Source organism: Octopus bimaculoides, chromosome 20 (assembly GCF_046866305.1).
Source record: "Octopus bimaculoides isolate indiv1 chromosome 20, ASM4686630v1, whole genome shotgun sequence".
Classification (NCBI taxonomy): domain Eukaryota; kingdom Metazoa; phylum Mollusca; class Cephalopoda; order Octopoda; family Octopodidae; genus Octopus; species Octopus bimaculoides.
Window position 1 is genome coordinate 6,926,464 of NC_142947.1, and position 26,137 is coordinate 6,952,600.

Below are 26,137 nucleotides of genomic sequence, written 5' to 3' on the forward strand. Positions count from 1 at the left end.
GGTCGTAATTCTGTATACGGAGTCGTTTCTAGCCACAATGTGAAGCTTTGGTCCTATGGCTAGCATTTAGGATCGAACCGTCTACTTTCACAATGCAGAATTCCAACACAGAGACAGAGAAGAAGAGGTAAAGAGAGAGGAAGCGGGGTAGAAGAAAGTGTGATAATAGTTTGTCTTCTGTGTTTGATCGACCTTTCACAAACGTGCTCACACACAACTACATAGAACAGATAGCAGGGCTGCTCTTTAATGTTTGATCGGCCTATACACACACATATATATATGTACTTACATAAGTACATATAGTTGTATAAACACACACACACATGTAGGCGAGTCCAACTCATCAGCAGCAGCAGCGGCAGTAGCACAGCCTCTTTCTGAGATATCGGCCGAGCCTCTTTTTCACATGAGACAGGAGGAAAATGGCGGAAGGTGGTCCTCCTGACTGTGCAAATCAAAAGAAAGAGATCGATAACTTACTGAAAACTGTACTAAAGAAGGGTGATACCTGGTAAGTAATCTAGCTTCAACTGTCGTCCAGCGATTTAGATTGTTTAATGTAGCTTTTTTCCAGTTTTAAATGCTATATATTTCTGCTGTTGTGTCGTCTCCCCTCTCCTTCCTCACAGCTTCAATGAATGTAGTTGAGGTTATATCATACATACTGTACATACTATATTGTACGTGTGCGCGCGTATATATCACATATATATATCATTTATATAAATATATATAACGCATGCATATGTATTATATATATATAACATTCACGTATATATATATAGCTAGCTCATACATACACAAATTGTTGGAAGAACACATTTTCATGTGAATACGGCGTATCTATTATATATGTATATGACATGAATAGAAATGTGTATAAGAGTCTCAAAAAGGAAAAAATAAAAAGACAGCTCTATCTTATTGCTAAACATTTGATATTTCTGTTTTTTTTTTTAAGTATCAGGCGAAATGAAAGATATCACCCAAAACAACAACGAAAAAGACAAAAAAAAAGCGTTTAAATTAAATTAACACCCCATCCGTTAGACATACATAAAAAAAGTATTGAAACTAATAATTAAAAAAAAAAGTGAGTAATTATTGTTATCGATTACCTGTTATTTATTTCTAGAAAGATTCTGTGAATTGTTTTTTTATTTTGATAAAAATTCCGAAGTTTCGGCGTTTCTTGCGAGCAAGGATAAATACTAGTGTAGTTTATATTTCACTTCTCTTTCTCTCTCTCACTCCCTCATAACCACTCGTTATATCATTACTATCATCATCATCCCTCCACCACCATCCCTACCACCACCACCATCATCATCATCACTGTTATTACCGATGCTATCACCACCGCTACTTCCCCCACTACCATCGCCATCAATGCCACTACACACCACCGCCATTACCACCAACACCATTATCACCACCGTCACTGTCACGACGACGACGACCACCATCAATATGATAACCATCCCCATCAGCGCTCCCACCAGCATCATCACCACTATAGTCTTTACCACGTCCGAGGAAATAACGTCATCGAATTGTTTCACTGGTTGTGATGTTTCTCCCTCCACTCCCTCCTCGCGGGGTGTTCTTTTATTCCATTTTTATTGAATACTCATCGAAAGGATAATCGATTAATTTATTATTTATTTTTAATGCTATTTTTCATTTAAAAATTTTGCTTTTCAATTTCATGCATGGAAATCTAAGATGTATCATCGCACACGCACACACACACACTTTGGTAACCAACTGGATATACATAACGCAGGGTATTTTCATGAAAGTGCTTGTCTAATGTATGTGTGCATGCTTTTAAGTATACAAAGATTGACCGATTGAATAAATTGATTCAATACGTGTATAATAAGTCTATTATAATTTCTTGACTGTGACTTCGAAGCCTTGTCGGTTGCAGGCAATGCGAATTTTATATACACATACATATAGTATAATGTATTGTGTGTGTGTGTGTGATGTGTTGATTTTTTTTTTTTTTTTTTTTTTTTTTTTGCCTCATATTGTAGTGGACACAGGAATGTGTGTGTACTGTTTTATTTTCGGTTAAATCCCATCAGGAATATGGCTGCCAGAGCCGTCATCCTCGTGCCAAGTGTAAAATTAATTGCCTGGTCTACACTGTCTTCTGAAATGTCACATTATATCGATAGCTATATATATGTGTATATATACACACACATATATATATATATATATATATATATATATAGTGTGTGTGAAAGAGAGAGAGAGGAATAGCTAGGCGGAATGTTATTCTTATTCTGAACTCGGTGCTTGATCATTTAGTAGAAATAGTTGTGTGTGTCTTTTCTTTTCACTTATAAATCTATCTAGATAGACATTCCGGACTAACAGGTTTTCATTTTATTTGTCTTCGAGGTTTCTTCTAGAAGAATTCCTCTTTGCTGAATCTCTTTCGCTCTCTCGCTCTCCCTTAGAAATGATTCGAGTCTTCTGATCGATCTCCATCGATATCAATAATGTCTAGCCTTGGTGCTTCGTTTCACGTGAATATACTTCATATTTGTGGGTACTCGTAGTATAGAGTGGTAAGTGTTCTTGCCCGTGACGCAGGACACTGGTTCGATTCCCTGCCGGGGAGGCAGTTTTTTAGGAGCAGGCGTGGCTGTATGGTAAGAAGCTTACCTCTGAACCTCTTGGTCCCAGGTTCAGTCACACTGCATGACACCATGGGTAAGCGTTTGCTATTGTATCCCTGGGTCGACCAAAACTTCGAGTGGATTTGGTTGACAGAAACTGAAAGAAGACCGTCGTATCTGTCCCCCATCACCGCTTGTTAACCGGTGTTGATATGTTTACGTCCTCGTAACTTAGCGGATTGGCAAAGAGATTGATAGAAGTATGCTTAAAAAATACTGGAGTCGATTCGTTCGACTAAACCCTTCAAGGCGGTGCACCAGCATGACCGCAGTCTAACGACTGAAAGACATCAGAACAGCCTAAAGATATATAGATTATATATACATATATATATAGAGAGAGATAGATAGATAATGTGTGTGTGTTATAGTGGTTTGTCTGCTTGTTTGTTTTTGTTTTTTTTATTCACTGATGGCACGAAACCAATTTCTATAGCTTTTTCTCGATTACATAAAAAGTATAAAAGATTGAGATGATTGGAAATGCAATCACATTCGCTCAGTGTCCAAATCATGTGATGAATGCCGGTGAAACTGAGTTTTGACGCTAACCTTTTAAATTATAAATGTAAAGTCTCTTTCCCTCTCTCCCTCTCTCTCTCGTGGTCACATGCTTTTAGATATTTGGAAATTGTCTTTCGGATTGTGCAGATGGTGTCTGCAAAATTCAAAATTTCCAATGCGGCGTCTGCTAGGTCAGACTGCTGGCGATTTCACAGATAACCGCGTGTGTATTGTATGTACGTGTGTGTGTGTGTGTGTGTGTATTTATGCATATATGCTGTGTGTGTGTGTATTTATGCATATATGCTGTATGCGTGTATAACATGAATATGCTTTTATGTATATGGTTGTGTGTGTGTTTATATATGTGTATGTGCATATACATATGGATATGTGGATGTGTGTGTGTGTATATATATATCTATGTGGATGTGTGTGTGTGTGTGTATATATATATATATGTGGATGTGTATATAGATGTGGACGTGGACGTGGACGTGTATATGTGGATGTGTGTGTAAATATATATATGGATGCGCATGTATGTGGATGTGTGTGTATATATGTAGTGTGTGTGTGTATAGATGTGGATGTGTGTGTGTATATATGTGTGTGGATGTATGTGGGTGGGTGTATATGTGGATGTGTGTGTGTATGAATGTTTGTGTGTGGTTATATTTATCGATATGTTTGCGCATGTGTATATATATATCTATATGAATGTTTGCACGTGTGTGTGTGTATATATATATATATATATATGGATATGTTTGTGTATGTATGGATATATTTGTGTGCGTTTATGTGTCGATATACATGTATGTGAACATGCTTGTGTGTATGCACATATATATTCCGCGGTACACGTGTTTCAAGCTTTATACACAAACAGTCGTTGCATCATTATATGAGTATATAATTGATAGAAAGGATGGTTTAAAGCTATCTTCAGCCGCAAACATGTTTAAACATGTATAAAGCTTGAAACACGTGTACCGCGGAATCCTTTTGTGTTCTGTTTTCATTTTATGTTATAATGTATTCTTTCACCTCGGCCACTATCTGGCATATACAGGTGCTTACACTTATCAAATATATATATATATATATATACATATATATATATATATATATATATATATATATATATATATATATGTTAATTTAGAGAGAAACCACCAAAATGCAATTCAAACAATGAAGGAGATCGTACACTATCAAGAAAAATGTACTCTATAAAACACTAATCAATTTTTTTGTCTAGTATTTTATAGATTTTTATGGATTATAAACTTTTCTTTCAGATTTTTTAGATTTTCAAATTAGTGTTTTATAGGGTACATTTTTCTTTATGGTATATGATCTTCTTCATTGTTTGAATTGCAATTTGGAGGTTCTCATACATACATATATATATGTATATATATATCCATATTTATGTGTGTATATATTAATATATTTTTTTATTATAAAATTCAATTTGGTATTACTAAATTGAATATCCTTGTAAGTTTGGATTTTGACATTCCCTAATATTATAATATTTATATATATATATATATACATAATGTATATATATGGATCTATATGTGTGTATATATATATATATATATATAGAGAGAGAGAGAGAGAGAGAGAGAGAGAGAGATATGGATTTATACTTATATATATATATATATATATATATATATATATATATATATGGATGTGTGTATACACATGGATTTATGTTGTGTGGGTGTTTATGGCTATATATTGTATGTGTATGTCCAAATGTATAAACACACACATGTTCACACATACCATTTACACTCCTAATTTAGTTTTAATTCTTGTCATTTGTCCTTAGCTTCTCCCAAACCGGTTTTTAGTCAGTTGTCGAGCATTTGACACTTTTTAGTATTCTTTTTGTCATTTCTTGTTCCTTAACATACAAAACCTACTTTTTAGAGCTTTTTTTTTTTTGTTACTATCACACTTGCCTCCTTCAGTTAATTTTAGTATTGGCCTTTAATATCGACAAGCTTGTTTCACTTACTGCATTTTAAACATGCCTTTTTATAGCTAACCAAGCGTGTGTGTGTGTGGTCTTTTACCTATTTCAGTCATTGCAGTGCAGCCATGCTGGGGCACCGCCTTCAAAGTTTTTTGTCAAGCAATTCGACAGCCATTCTGACATTTTCTTAAGCCTGGTATTCGTGCTATCGATTTCATTTTGCCGAACAGTTTTAAGCTTTTTGGGGACATAAATAAACCGACACCAGTTTTCAATCGGTGGTGTATGCAAATGTAAATGATAGCTGGAGGGAATTTGAAAATATTTGAATATTTTTGTTCTGTCATTCTGTTTAAGTGCTGTTTAGTCTCAGTTCAACCCTGAGCAGACAGACATGTGATCAAAGGCATTCCAGTCACGACTATCCTTCCTCCCTGTTTTTTTTTTTCTACTTGGAGGGAATCTGGAAACACATTATCCAACCTGTCTTTTTAATTCGGTCAGGTCTGACCTGAAGGCGATTTGACTGCTATCTCTAGCATTCCATGCAACCACGTAAAAGTCCACCCGTCAGCTTGCAAAATGTATTGTCGGTGGTGATGAATAAATAGGTTTGCTTGTTAATCACTGACTGACCAACATTTGACGTTCCAGTCATGACTATACTTCTTTTCTTGTTGTTTTCTTTTGTTTGTTTCCAAATTGCGTTATCCAAAGGTGTGAAGTTAACTAAATGTTGGCTGATATAGTGTTTCACACCTTGTTGATGATAATTAGAACACAGGTGTGATGTGTTTGTATTTTTCTGTGTTTATATAACATTGTGTGGGTTTGCAAACCATATAGAGGGAGCCTGTAGAAATAGTTGCAAGAAATAGCAACCAAATATCCCTCAAATTATATCTCAGCTTTCCTAAAAATCTAACGACACATTGGATAACTATATAGTCTTGAATATAAAGTCGTGATGGTCATGAATGAAAATTATCCGATCGTGTTTAGCAGAACAGTCACTTGGTCAAACCTTTTAGTAATATTTATAGAAAAAAATTAACTCAATCTTCCAAATTTTGTAAAACTTCTGTCCCTGTAGTTTAGCCATTTCTCTTTAAGTTTGCACCGAAATATCTTCATTTGCAAAACAAAACTTTTGTACACTTTTAAAACTGAAGAATGACAGCTTGGAATGAATATTGTCAAGGTTATAGTTTTTGTTATTCATACTCTATATTGGTTTCTATGGTTCCATAAATTATTGGTGGTGTAATCTTTTTATATAAAACTCTGCTGTAGAGTTGCCAGCAGTTGTCTTCTGCTTTTTTTCTTTTTCTTCTTGTTTTTTTCCAAAATAGTAACCAAATTACTCTCGTATAGCATCCTAAAAATAAACCCTTGCCCTGAATTACAAGTGAGGACAAGTTGATAGTATGTGCTGTGCTGTAATTAGTTGCTTTTTTTCTTCTTTTTTTTTTTTAAATGCTTGTGATGTAATTTTGAACAGGCTGAGTACTGAACACCATTCTGCGACTGGAGTAACTGGAGAGATATTCCTTTCTACTCTTGGCACAAGGCCTGAAATTTTGGCGGGAGAGGGCCAGTTGATTAGATTGACCCCAGCATGCAACTGGTACTTAAGTTATCGACTCTGAAAGGATGAAAGGCAAAGTCAACCTCAGCGGAATTTGAACTCAACATAAAAAGACGAAATACTGCTAAGTATTTCGCTGCCTTGCAACTGGAGAGACATTGGCCAGTCTTGGAATCCAACCTATGACTTTATGATCAAAAGGCCACACGCCTTCTCTCTCTCTTTCAATAAATATATAGATATATATATATATTTTTAAGCCTGATACTTACTCTGTTTCTTTTGCTGAAGTGCTAAGTTACCGTGACATAAACAAACCAACACTGGTTGTCAAGCTGTGGTGGGACACACACACATGACGGGCTTCTTTCAGTTTCTGTTTACCAAATCCACTCACAAGGCTTTGGTTGGCCTGAGGTTATAGTAGAAGACACTTGTTAAAGGTGCCAAATACCATTTAGAATATGAGTTATAAGAGCATTGGATGGAATGTGTTTTGAGTTCTGGGTTCAAATCCCACTCAAATCAACTTTGCTTTTTGTATTTCTGGGGGTTGATAAAGTACCATGTAGGATGGTAGGATTAACCTATAGCCTGGTTCAACACTATCGCATGGTCCTTGAGGGCCTGTAACAATTTGTTCTGTTATTGTATTTGGGCTCAGTTTGTAGTTTGAAAAAATTTAATCCCTCTCTCCCTTTCAGTCTTAGAGGCTTTGTTAAAAATTATGAGTATTGTTCTTCCTCCTGACTAATGTAAACATGTCATTGAGACTCAAGGTTGTACCTTACATTGAGACAGCTGTAGTAGTTTGAAGTATCTTTATTCTTGGGCCATAAATAGTGATAAATTAGTCACCTTATTTCATAATTAAAATGCACTGGTATACAAAAGGCATATCTGTATGCTTATACATTTTCATTTTATACATACACACCCAAATAAGAGTGTGTAATACTGGTGGCCCATTTCATTCAAACAATTTTCAACAATCTAAAAAGTTTGACTACGAACGCTACTAGTTGAACTGTTGACAACTGAAAGAATTCAGATATGACAGTGTCTAGACTATTGTGCCTGGTGACGGACCAGGCAGTAATGTTCTGTCACCAGATTCTGCCTTATGCATGGAACTTGTGGCTCTATTTTGGTAAATGGTTGATCAATGACAACTTCCTACTCATTGTAGTAGAGTAAATGGCTGAAAATTCCACTGACATTTAAACTGGCTACATCTGGCCTCTCACACCTATCCTATGATATTATGAAAATAATCACATCATCAAAATTTCAAAGCTAAAAGATCATGCATGATTAATTCAAGATAATTTTAATTCTTTCCATATGACAATAATCTGAATGCTAAAGGGTTAGAAACATCCATCTTACACTTTTGGCATTTCACATATTACCCTTTCATAATTGTTTCTAGGGATTGAACTCTTTGCTAGTCTCTACCAACACAGTTTCTAAAGCTACATCACTTACAAAGAAGATTTAATTTTAATGGCCATTGTCCTTTCTCGTTATTTAGCTGACTTAATCTCCTGTCTGTTTGTGATTTATTATTGTCTGAGATGAGACTATTCACTATACACTTAATGTTTGTATTGCGACTGTTGGTATTTTTATCATGGCCTGTGTCATGCTTAACCTCAATTCACTTCATTTGTCCAGACTGAATCTAGCCGGTAATTTTCATCTAGGATAGTAATGATCTTTTTACAGATTCCTCAGAAAAATACCAAAGTTTGATCTTTGTTCCAAGTATATATTTGGTTTCAAAGTATTGAATAGCATATTTATAAGTTCTTGCAGTTGTCCCTATTGGTGTTTATAATCCTGATCATCATATTATTATTCTATCTATTTTCCATGCCAGTATGAGTTGGACAGGTTGTCTCTCAGTTAAAGTTACTTCCTCAATTATATACATCTTTGTTACATTGTACTTAGCTCTAGGTCAGGCTTGACTGAGCAAACTTATTATTGAAAGCATTCCATCTTCAACCATCCCACTTTCAGATTTGAGTATACAATGTGGCCTTCCTATTGTAAGACAATCGGTTGTGATTTGAGGAGATTTGGTTGTTTCTTATAATAGGTCAAGTGACTACTCAGTACTCCCACCCTGTTTTTTTTTTGTTTTTTTTTTTGAGGTGAGTCAAGAGTATGTATATAAATCCAATACCTGGATTTTTTTCCTGTCGTGAAATGCTTCAACTGGATTGCGCTTCTCGTAATTAATGAATCATGTTGTGACTTAGCTCCATTGCTTTAACCAGACTTCTCACCTGATTGTTAGAAAACAGAAGTTAGCACCATTTCTTTCTCCCACCTTGTTTATCAGCAGTGTATTTTTATTCCTCTTTAGTTATTTCCTAGTACTGTGTGACTAATACAACATAGTTATATAATTAAAACCTGGAAAGTACAACTGATTTACCATCCCCACCTTCCCTCTTTGTTTATCACAGATCAAATTACTTTGTCTGATGTTGAAACACAGCAGAACTGAGGAAGGTGAGAAATCCCTTGGTTAGATACAGGGACATTCTGACAAATGATATCAGTTATTGTAATGGGTATTGATTAGTTTGGAAACTAGTATCATTATAGATGGAAAGGAGGGAGATTTGATAGCACATTGAAATATTTCAGTAACATTACAGAGTGAGGTGGTTTGAGGAAAGGGTCCACAAGAAAACGAGGCTCCAAGGAATGTCTCTACATGCAAGATGTAGCAACTAAACCTCCCTCAAACTACATTCTACTGTGTTATAAAATATATTTGCATAATGTAGTCTGAGGTGGAAATGACCACGGTTTGAATTCCTTTAATTAGAGTTGATCAATCAATCATTTTTACATTCCCACAATGTGGGTAGCATTCTAATCCATGGGTTGTGAGTTCATATTTCTCTTGTCACTCACACTTGTTTTGTTTCATCTCAACACAAATGGAATGATTGACTTCATTATCCTTGGAAAGTTCTGTACGATGGCCAACATCTCATTAATTAAAACTGGTGTTCTTTTTTTGGTTTGTTTATCTTTCCGCTTCTCATTAATAGAACCAGAGTAGGCTATTATTAATGTCGTCATTAACTTCTGGTTCATTAAGAGAGTGAGACATTGTTTTGTCAATACACAGTAGAAAATGTTTACAATATTGACATGTTCCAAGGTGGTGAGCTGGCAGAAACACTAGCATACTCTGGACAAAATGCTTAGTTCTGAGTTCAAATTCTGCTAAGGTCAACTTTGCCTTTCATCCTTTTGGGGGTCAATAAAAGAAGAAACCAGTTGAGCACTGGGGTCGATGTAACTGACTTAGCCCCTCCCCAAAAAATTTGAAATCAGTATTGACATGTTCAGTAAAACACAATATTATGGTGAGGCCCTTTTTTTTTTTAACCGATTAGTATTCAAATTTTTCTGTTAAACGTAATGTTTGTTTCATTTATATTGTTTTGAATTAATTGTGCATTATCTTGTTGTTTAGAGATCTCAATGATGTGATTGTTTAGTTTTAACGGCATTGTAGAGTTCAGGTGAGAGGCCAGATCTGGCCAGTTTTTCAACATAAAGCTGGTTAAATATTTTGGCCAGATATAGCTGGTTTGAATGCTAAAGGGTTGATGGTATAAGTCTTTTATCCTCTGTAGCTTCACTCAAAATTTGCATACCATATTTTCTGGTATACTAGTCAAGTTTTTCAGACCAAAATTTACTGCAAAAAACAGAATCATCCAACCCATGCTAACAGGAGAAAAGGGATGTTAAATGATGATGACATATATGTGTCTTACTGTGTCCTTGCCTTGACTTTGCATGGTAGTTGCAAACGAGTGTCACTGTTGCACAGGTGGTCACCTTGGCTTCCAGTCCTCCTTGGTTTGAAAGAAGAGCCTACTAAGGATTTATACAAGAAAATGAGGCTCCAAGGAGGAAGTCTCTACATGCTAGATGTAACAACCAAACCTCCCTCAAACCACATTCCAAATTACTGGCATAAGGCCAGTAATTTCAGAGTAGGGGTAAGTTGATTACATTGACACCAGTGTCCAACTAGTACTTACTTTATTGGCCCCAAATGGATGAAAGGCAAAGTCGACCTCAGCGGAATTTGAATTCAGAATGTAAAGTCAGATGAAATGCTGCTAAATATTTTTCTTGGTGTGCTAATGATTCTGCCAACTTGCTTCCCTAGCATATATATGTTATTGGCATAACAATTGTCCCAGCATATAGCAAAATTCAAAATATATTTTGTTCAATTAAGACATTGAAACTGTTGTCTTATTGTGCTGTTTCCTACCCAATTCTTTTGCAGAGTTGATGGCATGGCTGGCATACAATCTTTTACTTTATAATTTTAGGTATTTAGTGGATACCAAGTGGTTAAAGCAATGGAAAAAATATGTCGGATTTGATAGCTGGGACTCCTATAGCGCTGGAGATCAAAGTGCTAATCCCGGCCCTATTGACAACAAGACATTATTCAAAGGTGAGCTTGTTTTTTTTTCTTTTGTTGTTTCAAAGAACCTAACATTGATATTTCCAGTTGGTTGATATGATTTTTGGAAAGATATTTGCCTCTACATCCATCTCTAACTATTTGTCACTTTCTGCTTACACTCTAATGAACTTATCCATCTATTATTCCTAAACTTCTCTCTCTGGGTCAGCCAAGACTTGTGGAGTGACTATATCTGTTCTTGAGAGGGGACCTAATCCATTGCCCTTGTTTTAACACAATCACTTGGGGCTCTTCAACTGATTCCCCTCTGTTGTGAAAATAGACCAAATCTATGGTTTGGAGAAAATTGATGAGATCTCCTCTTTTCTTGACCAGTCTTAGATGTCTGCAAAATGATCTGGTGCTGCTCTCCTATTCTTGACTAAGCTTTACAAACTATCATCTTGAAATTATTCAGTTGTAGTATTTTCATTAAAGAATCTCTGCGTTAATGTTCTAAAAGTTCTCTCTCTTAATTGGGTTCAGTCCCACTGCATAGCATCTTGGGCAAGTGTCTTCTACTATAGCTTTGGGTCAACCAAAGCTTTGTAAGTGGAATTTGGTGGACAGAAATTGAAAGAAGCCTGTCATGTGTATGTGTGTTGACATCACATGATAATTGTGTATGTCCCTGTCATACAAGCAGTGATGCATGTTTCTGATATTCTGTGAAAACCTGCATGGCCATGGAGAAATGCTTGGAAACAGGTGAGGTTTGGCGAAAGGAATGGTGTCCAGCTATTGAAAATCAACTTTATACTGCATCTGACCCATGTAAACCTGGGAAAGTGGATGCATTTACACATGGACACCACTCAAGCTTTCCTCTTTCACTCAAGTAAAAGGCAAGGTAACCATGAATCTCCTTCACAACAGTGAGACTGTTCTGGCTCCTCTCAATCATACTTCAATCTTTTGACACCTTGATTAAAGCAACTACGCTATTTTCCTTGCTCTCTCTCAGTTGAAGGGGCTCCCCAGTCTAACAAGATACAAGCTAGCCTCACTAAGTGATTGACATTAGGAAGAGCATCCAGTTGTAGGGGCCATGCCAAAACCCAATCATTAGAGTATCATATATTGCCTCCAATCCTTTGGATCCAGTCAAAATGTCGGCCTTAGTGTGGAAAGCAGGCATAAAAATCATGTATATACATATTTGAAAAAGAAATGAATAGAACTGGCTTTCCTGATGATTTTTAAACTTTAGTAATTAGATATTTGACCATTTATAAACATTTAATTATTAAAGCAGAAAAATTACCAGAAAAACCATCCCTATTCATTATTTTTTTCAAATATATAATGCTGTACGAAAGACTTTCTAATTCTAACTATATATATATATATATATATATAAAAAGGGATTACAACATTTATGTTTTAATGAAACAATTGTAACTATAGAATGGAAAAATAATACCATAAATTCCAGTTTTTGTTTTAATGTACACAGACAGCTCAAAAGTAATTAAACATCACCATTTTCAAAAGGTTTATTTGTAGAAACAAAATGTCATTTGATGCATGCAAATACTTCATCTAGTATTTAGTAGGTATGCTTTGTGCACTTTTAATGATTTTAACCTGTCTTGGCATTGTAATAATGAGTAGTGTCTGCTTAGATAAAATGGGCTTAATGAGGGATGTCTATTTACTTTCGAGGTGTGTGTGTGTGTGTTCTTTTATTCTTTTACTTGTTTCAGTCATTTGACTGCGGCCATGCTGGAGCACCACCTTGAAGTGTTATAATTGAACAAATTGACTCGGGACTTATTTTTGAAGCCTAGTACTTATTCTATCGGTCTCTTTTGCCAAACCGCTTAGTTACGGGGACATAAACATACCAACACCGGTTGTCCCTGTTGTCAAGTTGAAACTTCAGTGTCACTATCAACTTTTCCTTGTGAAAGACAATAAGTATACTATTAGAAGTATTGAGTAATCTTTTGGTTTAATGTTAAGTTGATTTTATAATATATTTCAACATAAGAACAAGCATTAACATAATACATAGGCACATGTGTGAGGGTTTAATGGATTGGCATTGTGGAATAATGATTCTGTGTTTCGTGTACTGTATGTGTAACCCTAACCCTTTTGATACCAACCTGGTTGAAACCACTTCTGGCTCTGTAGGACAAATGTCTTGTTTCCAAAAGTTCTGAATTAAAATCTTCCGCCAAAGCTTAGTCACAATTTATGTTCCTAACACTAGCTTAATGATAACTAAGTTATTTTACTAAATTCTTTGTTATATTTAAAGTAATTGAAAGAAACACAGAGCATCTCAACAAAAATATGGTAACCACAAGGTTAATGAGGTTTGCTTCATCATCATCATCATCATCATCGTTTGACGTCCGCTTTCCATGCTAGCATGGGTTGGATGATTTGACTGAGGACTGGTGAAACCGAATGGCAACACCAGGCTCCAATCTAAATTTGGCAGAGTTTCTACAGCTGGATGCCCTTCCTAATGCCAACCACTCAGAGAGAGCTTCTTTATTAATATTAATGTAACCATAAAGTGGTAAGCTGGCAGAATTGTTTGCACACCAGACAAAATGCTTAATGACATTTCGTCTGTCTTTGCATTCTGAGTTCAAATTTCACCAAGGTTGACTTTGCCTTTCATCCTTTTAGGGGTTGAGAAAATAAGTACTAGCTGAGCACTAGGGTTGATGTAATCGGCTTAAACCCCCCCCCCCTAAAATTGCTGGCCTTGTGGCCAAAATATGAAACCAATATTAATGTAACCTCAAAGCAGCAGAATTGTTAGCATACCAGACAAAATGCTTAGTGGCATTTTATCCGTCTTTACATTCTGGGTTGACTTTGCAGTACATCCTTTTGGGTCAATAAAATAAATACCAGTTGAGCATGGAAGTCAATGTAACCAATTTAGTTCCTTCCCTTGAAATTGCTCTCCTTCTGCCAAAACTTGAAATCAATATTAATGTAACCTATTTTTTTACCTTTTGTCTTTTTTTAAAGAGGATATGTGTACATTGAAAGAGCATCTGATTGATGAACTTGATTATGTCTTACTACCTACTGAAGGATGGAATAAACTTGTATCTTGGTATGGAACTGTTGAAGGACAGGTATTGTAGCCCTTTTTTATCAGTTGCTCTTGTTAGCAGCATTTGAATTTTACCAGAAGGAGATTGAATGCATTTACTATTTAAACCCACAGCATTCAGTTTTCTCTGTCAAATCCTGTATTATCTCATAGCTTTGAGATTTCAATATGTGATTGTTTGTTTTATGAATGACATTGTTGGGAGATGTGAGAGGCTGGTTCTAGCCAATTTGAACTGAAAACGGATAAAGTATTTGAGCCAGATATCGCAGGTTCAAATGCGCACATGGTATAATTTAGTCTTCAATTATTGTCTGAAAAAAAAAATGGTTAGACATGTCTTGGAACACCTGTAGTGATAGGTCTGCTGGGACTAAATGACGACAGCAATCACTATTTCATGTTGAATAATTTCCCTCTAAAACTTGATGGCAGTTTATAAAATATCACTTTGATTCTATAACTTCACCACTTGAATCAGTTTAAGTTTTCAGGATCATCTGCTGAGCTGCAACATCTAATAATAATATTCCAGATTAGCTGAAAATAAAATACATTACAAGAATTTGAAAAACCAAAGCAAATCTCTCTAAGCACGTACATACACACATACCTTATTACTTACTATAATCTTTCGTCTCAAGAATATTCAACCATAGACATCCCATACAAGTTTTGTCCTTCATTGCCAATCTTCTGTAAAAACCTTTCTGGTTATGTCTTTTACTCTTTTAGTTGTTTCAGTCATTTGACTGTGGCCATGCTGGAGCACCGCCTTTAGTCGAGCAAATCGACCCCAGGACTTATTTTTGGGATGCCTAGTACTTATTCTATCGGTCTCTTTTGCCGAACCGTTAAGTTACGGGGACATAAACACACCAGCATCAGTTGTCAAGCGATGTTGTGGGGACAAACACACACATATATATATACATATATACGACAGGCTTCTTTCAGTTTCCGTCTACCAAATCCACTCACAAGGCTTTGGTCGGCCAGAGGCTATAGTAGAAGACACTTGCCCAAGGTGCCAGCCACGCAGTGGGACTGAACCCGGAACCATGTGGTTGGTAAGCAAGCTACTTACCACACAGCCACTCCTGTGCCTAATATGAAAATATTACCTTACTTGGAAAGGGTGAAGGTTGGTGTTAGGAAGAGCATCTAGTTGTAGAAAATCTTTCTCTCCAGACTTTTGTCCAACTCCTGCAAGCATGGATAAGTGAGCATTAAAAATGATGTGGTTCACACTACAGTAGTCATCAATTGATAACCATTTCATTGACCTTCTTTTATGAAGTAACAAACACAGGTACACAGGTCTTTTGTCACTTCACATACTTCATGTTAGTGATAAACATAACAATGTAAAATGATTATGAATATTCATTAGTCTTGTATTTATATCTACAACAACATTGTACGGCAGATTTTCGGCTAGCTTTCTAAAACTCTGTTTGTATGTCAAGGTTGTGAATTTTCTGGGGAAAAGAAAAAGTTTTCTAGACTTATATGTGACAGGTATCAAGAGTTTGATTAGGAAACCTTCATTTTAGACAAGTTTCACAGAAATATGTTAATATATGAATTCACAGCATATCATCTCTGTAATTAGTAATTATCTTTACTTAGTGTCAAAACTGTTCATCATCATCATATGTCCAGTTTTCCTAACTGGCATGGGTTGGACAGTTTGACCAGAGCTGCACTAGGTTCCAGTCTGATTTGGCTTTGTTTCTACGGCTGGATGATCTAACTAACACCAATCACTTTACAGAGTGTGCTGGGTGCTTTTTGTGTGGTACCGACATGGGTGCTTTTCACATAGCATTATTATTTTAAGATTTGGCTGCTATTTTTAGTGCTGAAATAATCCTTTATTGGTCCATAAGTGTTACATCTATGTCTCCTCTCCTATAGGTACCATGTCCCTGCTTGTAGTTGCTGTGGTGTTTATAGCTACTGCCTCATTCCTAAAGTTGCTGTATATGTACCATGGCACTGTATTCCTTAGAACAGAACTGATAACCTCATAGAAAACTAAGTCAAGAGGTTCTCATTAATAATTAGTTAAGTAATAGTTAATGTATTAATTTATCTAAAATTAGATCATATTTGTATATCATTACTAACAGCTGCTGTACATTGATCAGTGAATATCTTATATTTTCATTTTTTGTTTTTTGTTAATTGTTAATGAAATTTTGTTTTAGCAAATAATCTGAATATATTTTGTAAAATTGAAGTTGTAGCTAATTTAACGTTTAAGTGTTGTTGCTATTTCTGAGGATGGGGGCATAAGTTTAATAAACATGAAAGAGTTAACGTCTTTCTGCAAGATGGTAAACATTGCTTTGTACATAAGCAGAGTTGATTCTGTCACGAATTAGATATATGAGGAGGAGCAATTATAAATACCACATTTAATGTTTGTTTGTCGTCATTTAACATCTGTCTTCCTTGCTGACATGGGTTGGACGACAGCTTGACAAGATCTGGTGAGCCACAGAACTGCATCAAGTTCCGATGTCAGTTTTGGCATGGTTTTTATGGTTGGATATTCTTCTTAATGCTAATCACTTTATAGTGTATACTGGGTGATTTTTTGTTTCTTTTGTGGGGTGGGTGAGTGTTTGGACATCAGCACTAGTGAGGTTGCCAAGTAACCTGCAAAGCAGAGAAAGAAAAAATAGGGAAAAAGACCCATTACTAGGTGGTGGGGTAAGTTGAAAGTCATGCTCAAGCAACACTGATGACAAAACTTCTCTATATGCAGTAGTTTTGGATTTGGGTGAGAAGAGCTTCCCTGTAAAATAAAATGGTCTGTCTTTATTCATTCATTCAGCAGGACACATGTCTCTTCTGCTGGTGGGACTCTCCTAAGTGCATTGCTCCAGTCCACTCAGCTGTAAAAGGGTAACCCTGCAATGGACCGGTACATTCCATTCAAGGTGAATGTTGAGACTTCAGTCACTTTATACGTCATGAAAACTGGGCAACTAGCCCCAGGAGTCCCAGAACATGAGACAGCAATGTACAGAGATTGGGGATGGTGAAAGTGTACCATACAGCTTTGCCTCTGAATATATGAAGAGATATTTTTATTGGAAGTGTGTGTTTGATAAAAGCTCACATGATCTGTAAATCTAATTTGTATGATTTCCTCTTAGGAACAGACATGGCTGTATGATCGAGAAGTTTGCTGGGTTCATTCCCACTGCATAGCACCTTGGGCAGGTGTCTTCTCTTATAACCTCAAGCCATCCGAAGCTTTGTGAGTGGATTTGGTAGCCGGAATCTGAAAAAAGCCCATTGTATGTATGTGTGTCTGTGTCTGTGTGTGTGACCTTGTTTTGACATCGCTTGATAGTTGTAAATGAGTGTCATTGTCATACAAAGAGTGTCATTCACATCCACTATTCTGTGAGAGCATTTCTGGCCACGAGGAAATATTAACTTGCTTGGAAACAGGTTGGCAACAGGAAATACCATCTAGCTGTACCAAATATGCCTCAACAAACTCCATCTAGCCCTCTCGCCCATGCAAGCATGGAAAAGTGAATATTAATAATGACATTGATGTTCCTTTCATTGTCAACTGATATAACTGAGTGTAAACTACATTTGTAATGAGTTATGGTCAGACATTCCATTTGTGGCCATCTCGTCTTTTCTTTTTTTTCTTTTCTCCTTTATCAATACATCTGGGACTACATTATCCAATGTTTTTTTGTTTTTAAGTGACTAAGATGTAATTTGAAGGAGATTTAGCAGTTATTTTTAGCAGGCACCTCCCATTGCCTCAGCCCATAGGTTGGTTAGGCATGTTCTGTCATATAGTCTGTTACATTTTGCCTTTTGTGATGTATTTAAATGAATTTAAAATGATTTCACATGACTCACTATTAAGGTAGCTTTTTTATTCTCTTTTAAATGAGTCAGCATAAGTTCAATATTTTGAGTGATTGCTATCTGGTATGTTTTTAACTAAATACATTGTCAAACTTTCACAAACATTAACAGATGGCATGTCCAAACTAGCTCCTTTTGTGTAGCTAGTAGATATTCTGATTAATCAAGTTTTAATATAGCCAACTGTATATCATAGTTAATGTATATACACTGTTGATAGACCAGTGACTGCAGTATTTTGTATATATAGTTATTCACTTAATCTAAGATAATGCCAATAGTTAATCCATGATAATGATGATTCTATGAAGATAACAAAAGCAAATTGAGATCGTTTAGCTCCGGATTCAGCTTTAGACCAGTATTCATTTATGACCATTTTGTGTTTATATATCTAGGATTACATCAGCTGTGATTTGAGGGAATGTAGTTACAGTTTCTAGTAGGTCGCATGACAACATAGTGGCTCCCTTATTGGCTCACTTGATATATTGAGGCGATTTTGAACATGCAATGAGAAGAAATAAGAACCTGTGCATTCTTTTTAACACATTTACTACTGACCTGCCTAAAACTTGCCTAGGTTCTCTGACAAATTTTGTTTTAACCCTTTAGCATTTAAACCAGTCGTGTCAGGCCCAAATATTGTAACGTTATATGTTCAAACTGACCAGATCAGGCCTCTCATGCCTACCCTAAAATGTCATTCTAATAATAAACAATCAGATCATTGAAATCTCAAAGCCACCAAGTGATGCATGATAAATTCAAAACAATGTGGATAATGAAGCATTGCATGATAATCTGAATGTTAAAGGGTTTTAACCCTTTAGCATTCAGATCTGAAGTAAAATCTTCCATCAGAACTTCATGGTGATATATGTTCCAAGCACCATCTTAATATTGACAAAGATATTTTGATAAATTCTTCATTATTTTCAAAATTAATAGAAACAAAAGTAATGTAGTTTAAGAGAAATATCGTAACAAAGGGGTTGATTCTTTTGTTGCTATATTTTCCTCCAGAAAATGTGTTTCGGTTTAGTTATAAAAATAACCCTGAATTTAAGCAGGTTTCATAAACCAACTGTTTATTGATATATGTTCTCATATTTGCTTATACGTGACACTAGCTGCTTCAAAACTACTGTAATTACAGATAAATCATTATTTAGCCCTTTTGTTGTCATATTTCTGTTGAAATGTGCTGCATTTATTTCTATTAATTTTGACAAAATGCTAAGCAGCATTTTTTCTTCTGAGCTCATATTCCACTGAGGTTGACTTTACCTTTCATCCTTTTGTGGTATCATTCAACCTCTGGGGGTCAGTGTAATCAACTAGCCACCCCTCCCATCAAAATTTCAGGTCTTGTAGAAAGAATTATTAAGTTGGTGTTTGGAACATGAATATGAAATTTGATCGAAGGTTTTGAGATCACTTTTAAGACGGGAAGTTTGTTTCATAGAACCAGATGGTTTGGTGTCAAAAGAGCCCAACAAGCTTTCATAATGTCACCAACATAGTTCAAGAGAATTTTTGATTCAAGTTACATGTCAGGTGTTGTATTATCAAACTGGAGAATCTATTGATTGTAATGCCATTATGTTTAGAAATTAAAACATTTGAAGGCTCTCCCTCACACACACACACAGTCAATAGGCCACTGCTGTCATTAATTATATTCCAATATATTTGTCTTATAATCAACTTCCCCCCCCCCCCCCCTTCCCCCGAAATTGTTGGCTTTGTGCCAAAATTTGAAACCATTATTATTATTTCTTACTTGGTCTGATTGGTAAAAGATAATTCCATAATGTTTCTGTGTGGTGGTCATTACATCTACTTTGGGTTGTTTGATTTAAAGCACTTAATTTGACAGCTTCAATTAGTTGCTTAATTAAGCAGATAATTATTTAGATTCTCTATGATATCATCATGGTGGCCCAACATTTTCATGTTTTATCAGTTGCTGTCTCTCTCTCCTCCCTCTCCCAACTCCTGTATCATTTGTCGCCCCCTCAACCCTACCCAATTTCTACAGTTGTCACCTACTCTTCCCTATGTAGCTTCCCTCAACACTTGTCTTTCCTTGTATTCACTGTCTCATCCATTCCCTATCTCTAACCATCTCTTACTCTCCCTGTTCTTCTGTCCCCACTCACTTCTGCTCACCTTGTGTCTTGAAGGCTCATCTGACATATCACTATTTTTATCTTTTTCCGGCTCCACCCCTATCACCCCCACCTTCTCTTTTAACATGTGAGTAGCTATGTAGCTTCCCACATCAAGAAACCTGTTCTGTTTGGACCCTTCTTTCATACTTTAACCCCTCATCCACTAACATAAAAACCACCTCCCTTTTGTATTGTAGTCCCACTCAGTTTTGCAAGCTGCATGGTGACCTCACTTGTGCTGGTGCCATGTAAAAAGCACCCTGTATACTTTGTAGAGTGATTGACATTAATAAGGGCATCCAGGTGACCCTGGAGCATGATGCAGTCTTTGGACTTGTTGGATCCTTGTCAAACTATTCAACCCTTTGTTGGATACTGTCTGATGATGACATCAGTTCCTCCTGGCCAAAGCCCCTTTCACTTTACTGAGTGGAAAAGAAGTACCTTCTTCTAGCTGTTGTCATTAACTTATGTAACAAAGGAAACACAAAGGTCTTTATATTTAATTTTAAATCTTTGTCCCCAAAATGGGACATTGGCCCTTAATGGGTTAATGTCTGAAATTAAATGTAAATTTGAATTTAGTTTAATTGCACTTTACTATATTGTTACTTTTTTTTTTTTTCTTTTTCTGTAAACCTAGGAACCGATTGCTCGCAAGGTCATTGAGCAGGGAATGTTTGTGAAACACTGTAAAGTAGAGGTTTACTTGATAGATCTTAAACTCTGCCATAATTCTGACCTGGAAGATGTTCACACAAAACAATTTAGTCGAGCTGTTACAATAGGTAAGTTTTTTTTTCCTTCTTTCCTCACTCTTCTCGGCATAGAGGTGACCCATTTTGTTTACCTTATAATTCTGGTTATAGAACTGGTTAGTTCCTCCTCTTAGTATTGTCAGTGGACAAGTTTATCTTTATTTCCTATATAATCTGTAAAGGAGAGGGATGAAGGCAGCTTCATCTACTTTTTGGAATTCACTGTGAAAGATGGTTTGCAAAAATGAATCAGAATAATTTCATTTCTCTCATTTTTGCACTACAAAGTTATAAAAGATATCACAAGTTTATAAAGTTTGGGAGAGAACTTGAAACTGCCAGGTCTAATCTTAAAAAAAGGAGAAAAAACTAAAATCTCTTCTGTTGTAAACTTTTCTTTCAATGAATTTCTGACAAATGAAAGTTTTTTTTCTTTTTTTCTTTTTTTTTTTTGTGTGTGTCAGTTGTAATTTCTACTGTTACGATTTGAAGTATTTGTTTCGATTGTCTTAGTTTGTTTTCTCTGTTTGCAGATCAAATTGAGAAAGAAATGAGGAAACTGTTCAACATAGCTGATGACAAAGATACTCGCTTATGGAATCGTTATATGTGTAATACATATGAACATCTCAGTAAAACAGACAACACAATTCAAGATGCTGGATTATATCAGGGACAGGTGAATATTTTATTACATGACATATATGATTTTGAATTGATCATGCATTATCTCATAGCTTTTAGATTTTGTTGTGATTATTTTTACAATGACATTGTCGGGTAGATGTGAGAGGCTGGATATGGCTGGTTTAAATGCTAAAGGGATAAATATATCCTGTTCGGTGGGCCCAAGATGTAATCTAGTCTGGTCGTTTTATTTTTTCTGTTTTGTGTAAGAAGGGCTGTGTTTGGCATATTTGTACATAATTTTGTTATTTAATCCCTAGATTAATTCTAATTAGCAGACCTATGATGAAAGAATATTCTAGCCGTGATCATCCTAACTTTAATACATTATTGTCCAATGTCTCATTGAAGATGATAGGGTGTAATTTGAAGATTTAGCTACTGTTTGTTCTACAAAGTTGAGTAATCTTGAAAAGAGTTGGCAATTATAATTACTGGTATTATAGAAATCATCATTTAGAAATTTTACAAATTCTTGGATGGTCAATGTCTTTTTTTCTTTCAAATTATAACCCTATTTAAATTTTTGTTAATTATGGCAATAGCTATAGATTTATGTGGTAACAGGAGAGCTACAGTTGTTGTGCAGTAATTTCAGACTGAGTATCAAATATATATTGTTTATTGATCCAATTAGCTATATGTATTATTGTAATTAAGCCAATGATCCAATTAGCTCTATGCATTATTCTAATTATGCGAAACAATATCTTAGGAATGGATCATCCAAATATAATATTCAGATATTTTACAGAATTTTACCACAAACATTCTTATTTTATTTATAAAAACAGAGATTTGGGTTTTAGCTTAAACAATTTGATAAGATTCCATGCTAAAGGTTAATGAAAGTGTCCTAAAAATAGCGGCTTTCTGAAGACTGTTTATATTCATTTATTTCACAGTTAATCCTAATTGAACCCCAAAATGAAGATGGAACTTGGCCACGACAGGCTAAAAGGTAAATTGATGATGTATTGAAGATATGTTGAGTGATGGTGATTGTGGTTGTTTTTATGACTGTGGATCTAACAGCTTATTGACAGAAATCTATGATTAATGTTGTAAACATCCGACGTGGAGAATAGTTGGTTTGACATTCCACTGTGATAAATAGCAAATGATGTCAAATCAAGTACAAATCTATTTTACGAGCTTTCTGTCATTCATTCATTTTGCATCCTGCCATGTTAAAGCTGTCCTTTTTTAAAAATTTTCTTTTAATACATTGTTCCTGATCTACCTTAGTTGCCAGTGTATCAGATGTACGCTCACATAAGACAAACCCCTGCTTCTTTGTGGGAAAACCTCCAAAATTTGTTTCATACACTTGGTGTTCCATTTGTTATATGTTCACATTAGACACAAGGCAATTTTGTTGTTACATTTAAGAATAAAAAAAAAAGCATGCCTTATACACCATTCTAGTGTGATCTGTCTCCTTATTAATATTCTTAAGGTGGTGAGCTGGCAGAATCGTTAGCACACTGGGCAAAATGCTCAGTGGCATTTCGTCTGTGTTTACATCTGAGTTCAAACACTACTGAAGTCAACTTTGCCTTTCATCCTTTCAGGATTGATAAAAGAAGAGCTGAGTACAGGGGTTGTGCCAAAATTTGGAACCAATATTAATGCAAAGATTCATGGTGAAAGTCATGTCACTGTCATGCAAGCAATGTCAAGTCATTTCCAGTATTCTGTGAAAATATACCTGGTCATAAGGAAATATGACTTTGCTTGGAAATGAGTGAGGGTTGGCAACAGGAAGGGCATCCAACTGTAGAAAACCCCACCTCAATAAACTCTGGCTCATGCACGTATGGAAAATATGATGATATATAACTGTTTTATCAGTTTTATTGCATGTTAGTATAAGGGGTTTGTCAATAATAGATTAGTACTTATGGGCCTTTCTCATTTGCTTAAAGTGAAGCCTTTTTGCTTTAAAAGAATAGATTGAAAAACCTAGCCACTTCCTAGAAATATATGCAACTAGACTATTCTAAACAAATAGAAAATATCTTAGACACGATTATTTCCCTTACAAGAGAAACCCCATTGAAATATGTCTCTCTCTGTTGACGGTACTGTGATGCTTCTTACGATGATATATGTATATTTTTTGTTACAGTACCAGTTCTTACAATGCTAGCAGTACCCCTATTGAAAGACAGCCTTATATATCTACAAGGTAGGTTTATTTTTCTCATTGTACTTTTATTGTTTAATTTAAATAAACTTTAACCGCACTACTTAACATAACTTCTCGTCTCCAGGTCTTCTGCATATAGCTACAGCCCCCATGATGGAAATTATAGCTCGTATGGGTGCTACAACAATGAATCTGGTCGATCGCAAGCGGTGCCTGGTCTCTGTGGATTGTCTAATCTTGGGAACACGTGTTTTATGAATTCTGCCCTTCAGGTAAATATTACATCTTATGAGGAGGAGTGTATTAATAATTAATATAAAAATTAAAACAAGTTAACACCTGTCTTTCATTACAATATCTTTCTTTCTTTTTCTTTTTTTACTCCTAAAATCATGTACATGGATATTTTAATGTTTTTTAGTCATTTTTTTTAGAAGAAATGAAATATTTTTCTCTCAAGGTCCTCTTGAATAAATTAAATACAGTGGGGTGGGTCACAAATTTTACTACGTACCAGTCATGAAATATAAAATGCTGAAAGTTGTCTTCTAATAGCAATCTAGATCTAATTTTCAAATTAGAAATTGATTTTTTTATATCTGCTTCTTATTTAATTTGATCTTAATGTCTTTCTTTTACTTCTGTTTCATTTTCACAAGAAATTTTTAATAATAATCCACTTTGTTTGAAAGAAACTTTTTGACCCTTGAGCATTCAGATTTCTGCCCGTATGTGCCATGTGTCTCATGCAATACACAGGACATTTCTTTGGTATCCAAATGATACACTTTCCCAATTTCTTTTTTCAACTACTACAGTAACTTGGAACTTAGGAAAGTTTTATATTATTTGGAAAATATGAAACATGGAAAAAAGTAAAAGTTTGCAAACGAGTGCAGATGTCTATGAAAATGCTATGAACAAATTAATCTTGCATTATCTTGTAGCTGTGAGATTTTGATGCGATTATTTTTAGAACGACATTGTAGGATAGGTGTGAGAGACTGGATCTGGCCAGCTTAAAATACTAAAGGATCAAATAATCCCTTCATTGAATAAGTTTAAAAATTGTATTAAAAGAAGTGTGTTGATGCATTGTTTTTGTTCTCCTTCCATTCCAGTGTATGAGTAATGTCTCCTCTCTTACTAATTACTTCCTTGAAGAAAAGTGGAACGATGAGCTCAATGAAGACAACCCTCTCGGTATGCAGGGAGAAATTGCAAGGACCTACGCTGAACTTGCTAAGTTAATGTGGTCGGGCAGATACACCTACACAGTCCCAAGAAATTTCAAAGTGAGTAATGTCTTTCCTATGCTCAGTTCTAAATATTTGTTTTTGAGTTTACAGAGTATAAAGGAGATATCTTGTATATCTCTCTGCACGCACATGTAATGAAAGGTGATCCACGCATGACCATGCCATCCACCCCACGTCCCTCTCCAATGTTTTACCTAAAGCTGTATCCAATGTATGTAAGACACCTACTGTATTTTAAGGACACGTTGGATAAGGTCCTGCTAGATGTGATGGTCACATTTGGAACAGTATTGATCATGTTTTCTCAGTTTATGACCGATGACATTAGTATTCTTTATTAGAAGGTTAAAATCTGAAGGCTTTATTCAATGTAAAGCTGTTTGTAACATTAGTCCTTATCTGATAGGGCAGGCAGTACACACATGACTGTAGTCATATGACAAAACTCAGCAAAGCCATGTTAATCTTCATGAACAACTTATTGTCATTAGACTATATGCAACACCAGTCAATGTAAAACAAACCACTAAAGGTGAATCTGGTTTTACTTGTGTATTAGTAACAAGGACTAGTTCAATCTTCATTGTTGGGAGTAAATTATTTTCACAACATTGAGCTTAAATAAAACAAATGTGTGTATAAATGTAAACAAAGAAATATTTGTAATTTTATTAGAAGCATCGAAAGTGTGTATTCTACGATACAAATAAATGTGAATAATTGTCATCATCATTTAACGTCTGTTGTTCATGCTGGCATGGGTTGGACGGTTTGACCAGGGCTGCTAGAAATATATTT

The 26,137-nt window shown here is 35.4% G+C and overlaps 1 protein-coding gene across 2 annotated transcripts in view; it reads left to right on the top strand.

Annotated features, from left to right (window-relative positions):
• The first annotated feature begins 411 nt into the window (after nucleotides 1-411).
• Nucleotides 412-26,137, top strand: part of LOC106869189 (ubiquitin carboxyl-terminal hydrolase 15) — a 37,395-nt gene continuing 11,669 nt past the window's right edge. Inside the window, exons 1-9 of one of the 2 annotated variants that reach the window (XM_014914820.3) lie at nucleotides 412-514; nucleotides 11,170-11,297; nucleotides 14,307-14,416; nucleotides 21,127-21,271; nucleotides 21,775-21,920; nucleotides 22,834-22,889; nucleotides 24,060-24,119; nucleotides 24,205-24,352; nucleotides 25,202-25,375. In XM_014914820.3, the coding sequence (XP_014770306.1) occupies nucleotides 426-514; nucleotides 11,170-11,297; nucleotides 14,307-14,416; nucleotides 21,127-21,271; nucleotides 21,775-21,920; nucleotides 22,834-22,889; nucleotides 24,060-24,119; nucleotides 24,205-24,352; nucleotides 25,202-25,375 (1,056 nt within the window). In that variant the 5' untranslated portion in view covers nucleotides 412-425. The remainder of the gene's footprint in view (nucleotides 515-11,169; nucleotides 11,298-14,306; nucleotides 14,417-21,126; nucleotides 21,272-21,774; nucleotides 21,921-22,833; nucleotides 22,890-24,059; nucleotides 24,120-24,204; nucleotides 24,353-25,201; nucleotides 25,376-26,137) is intronic. The other variant, XM_052974943.2, reaches the window with a different exon arrangement.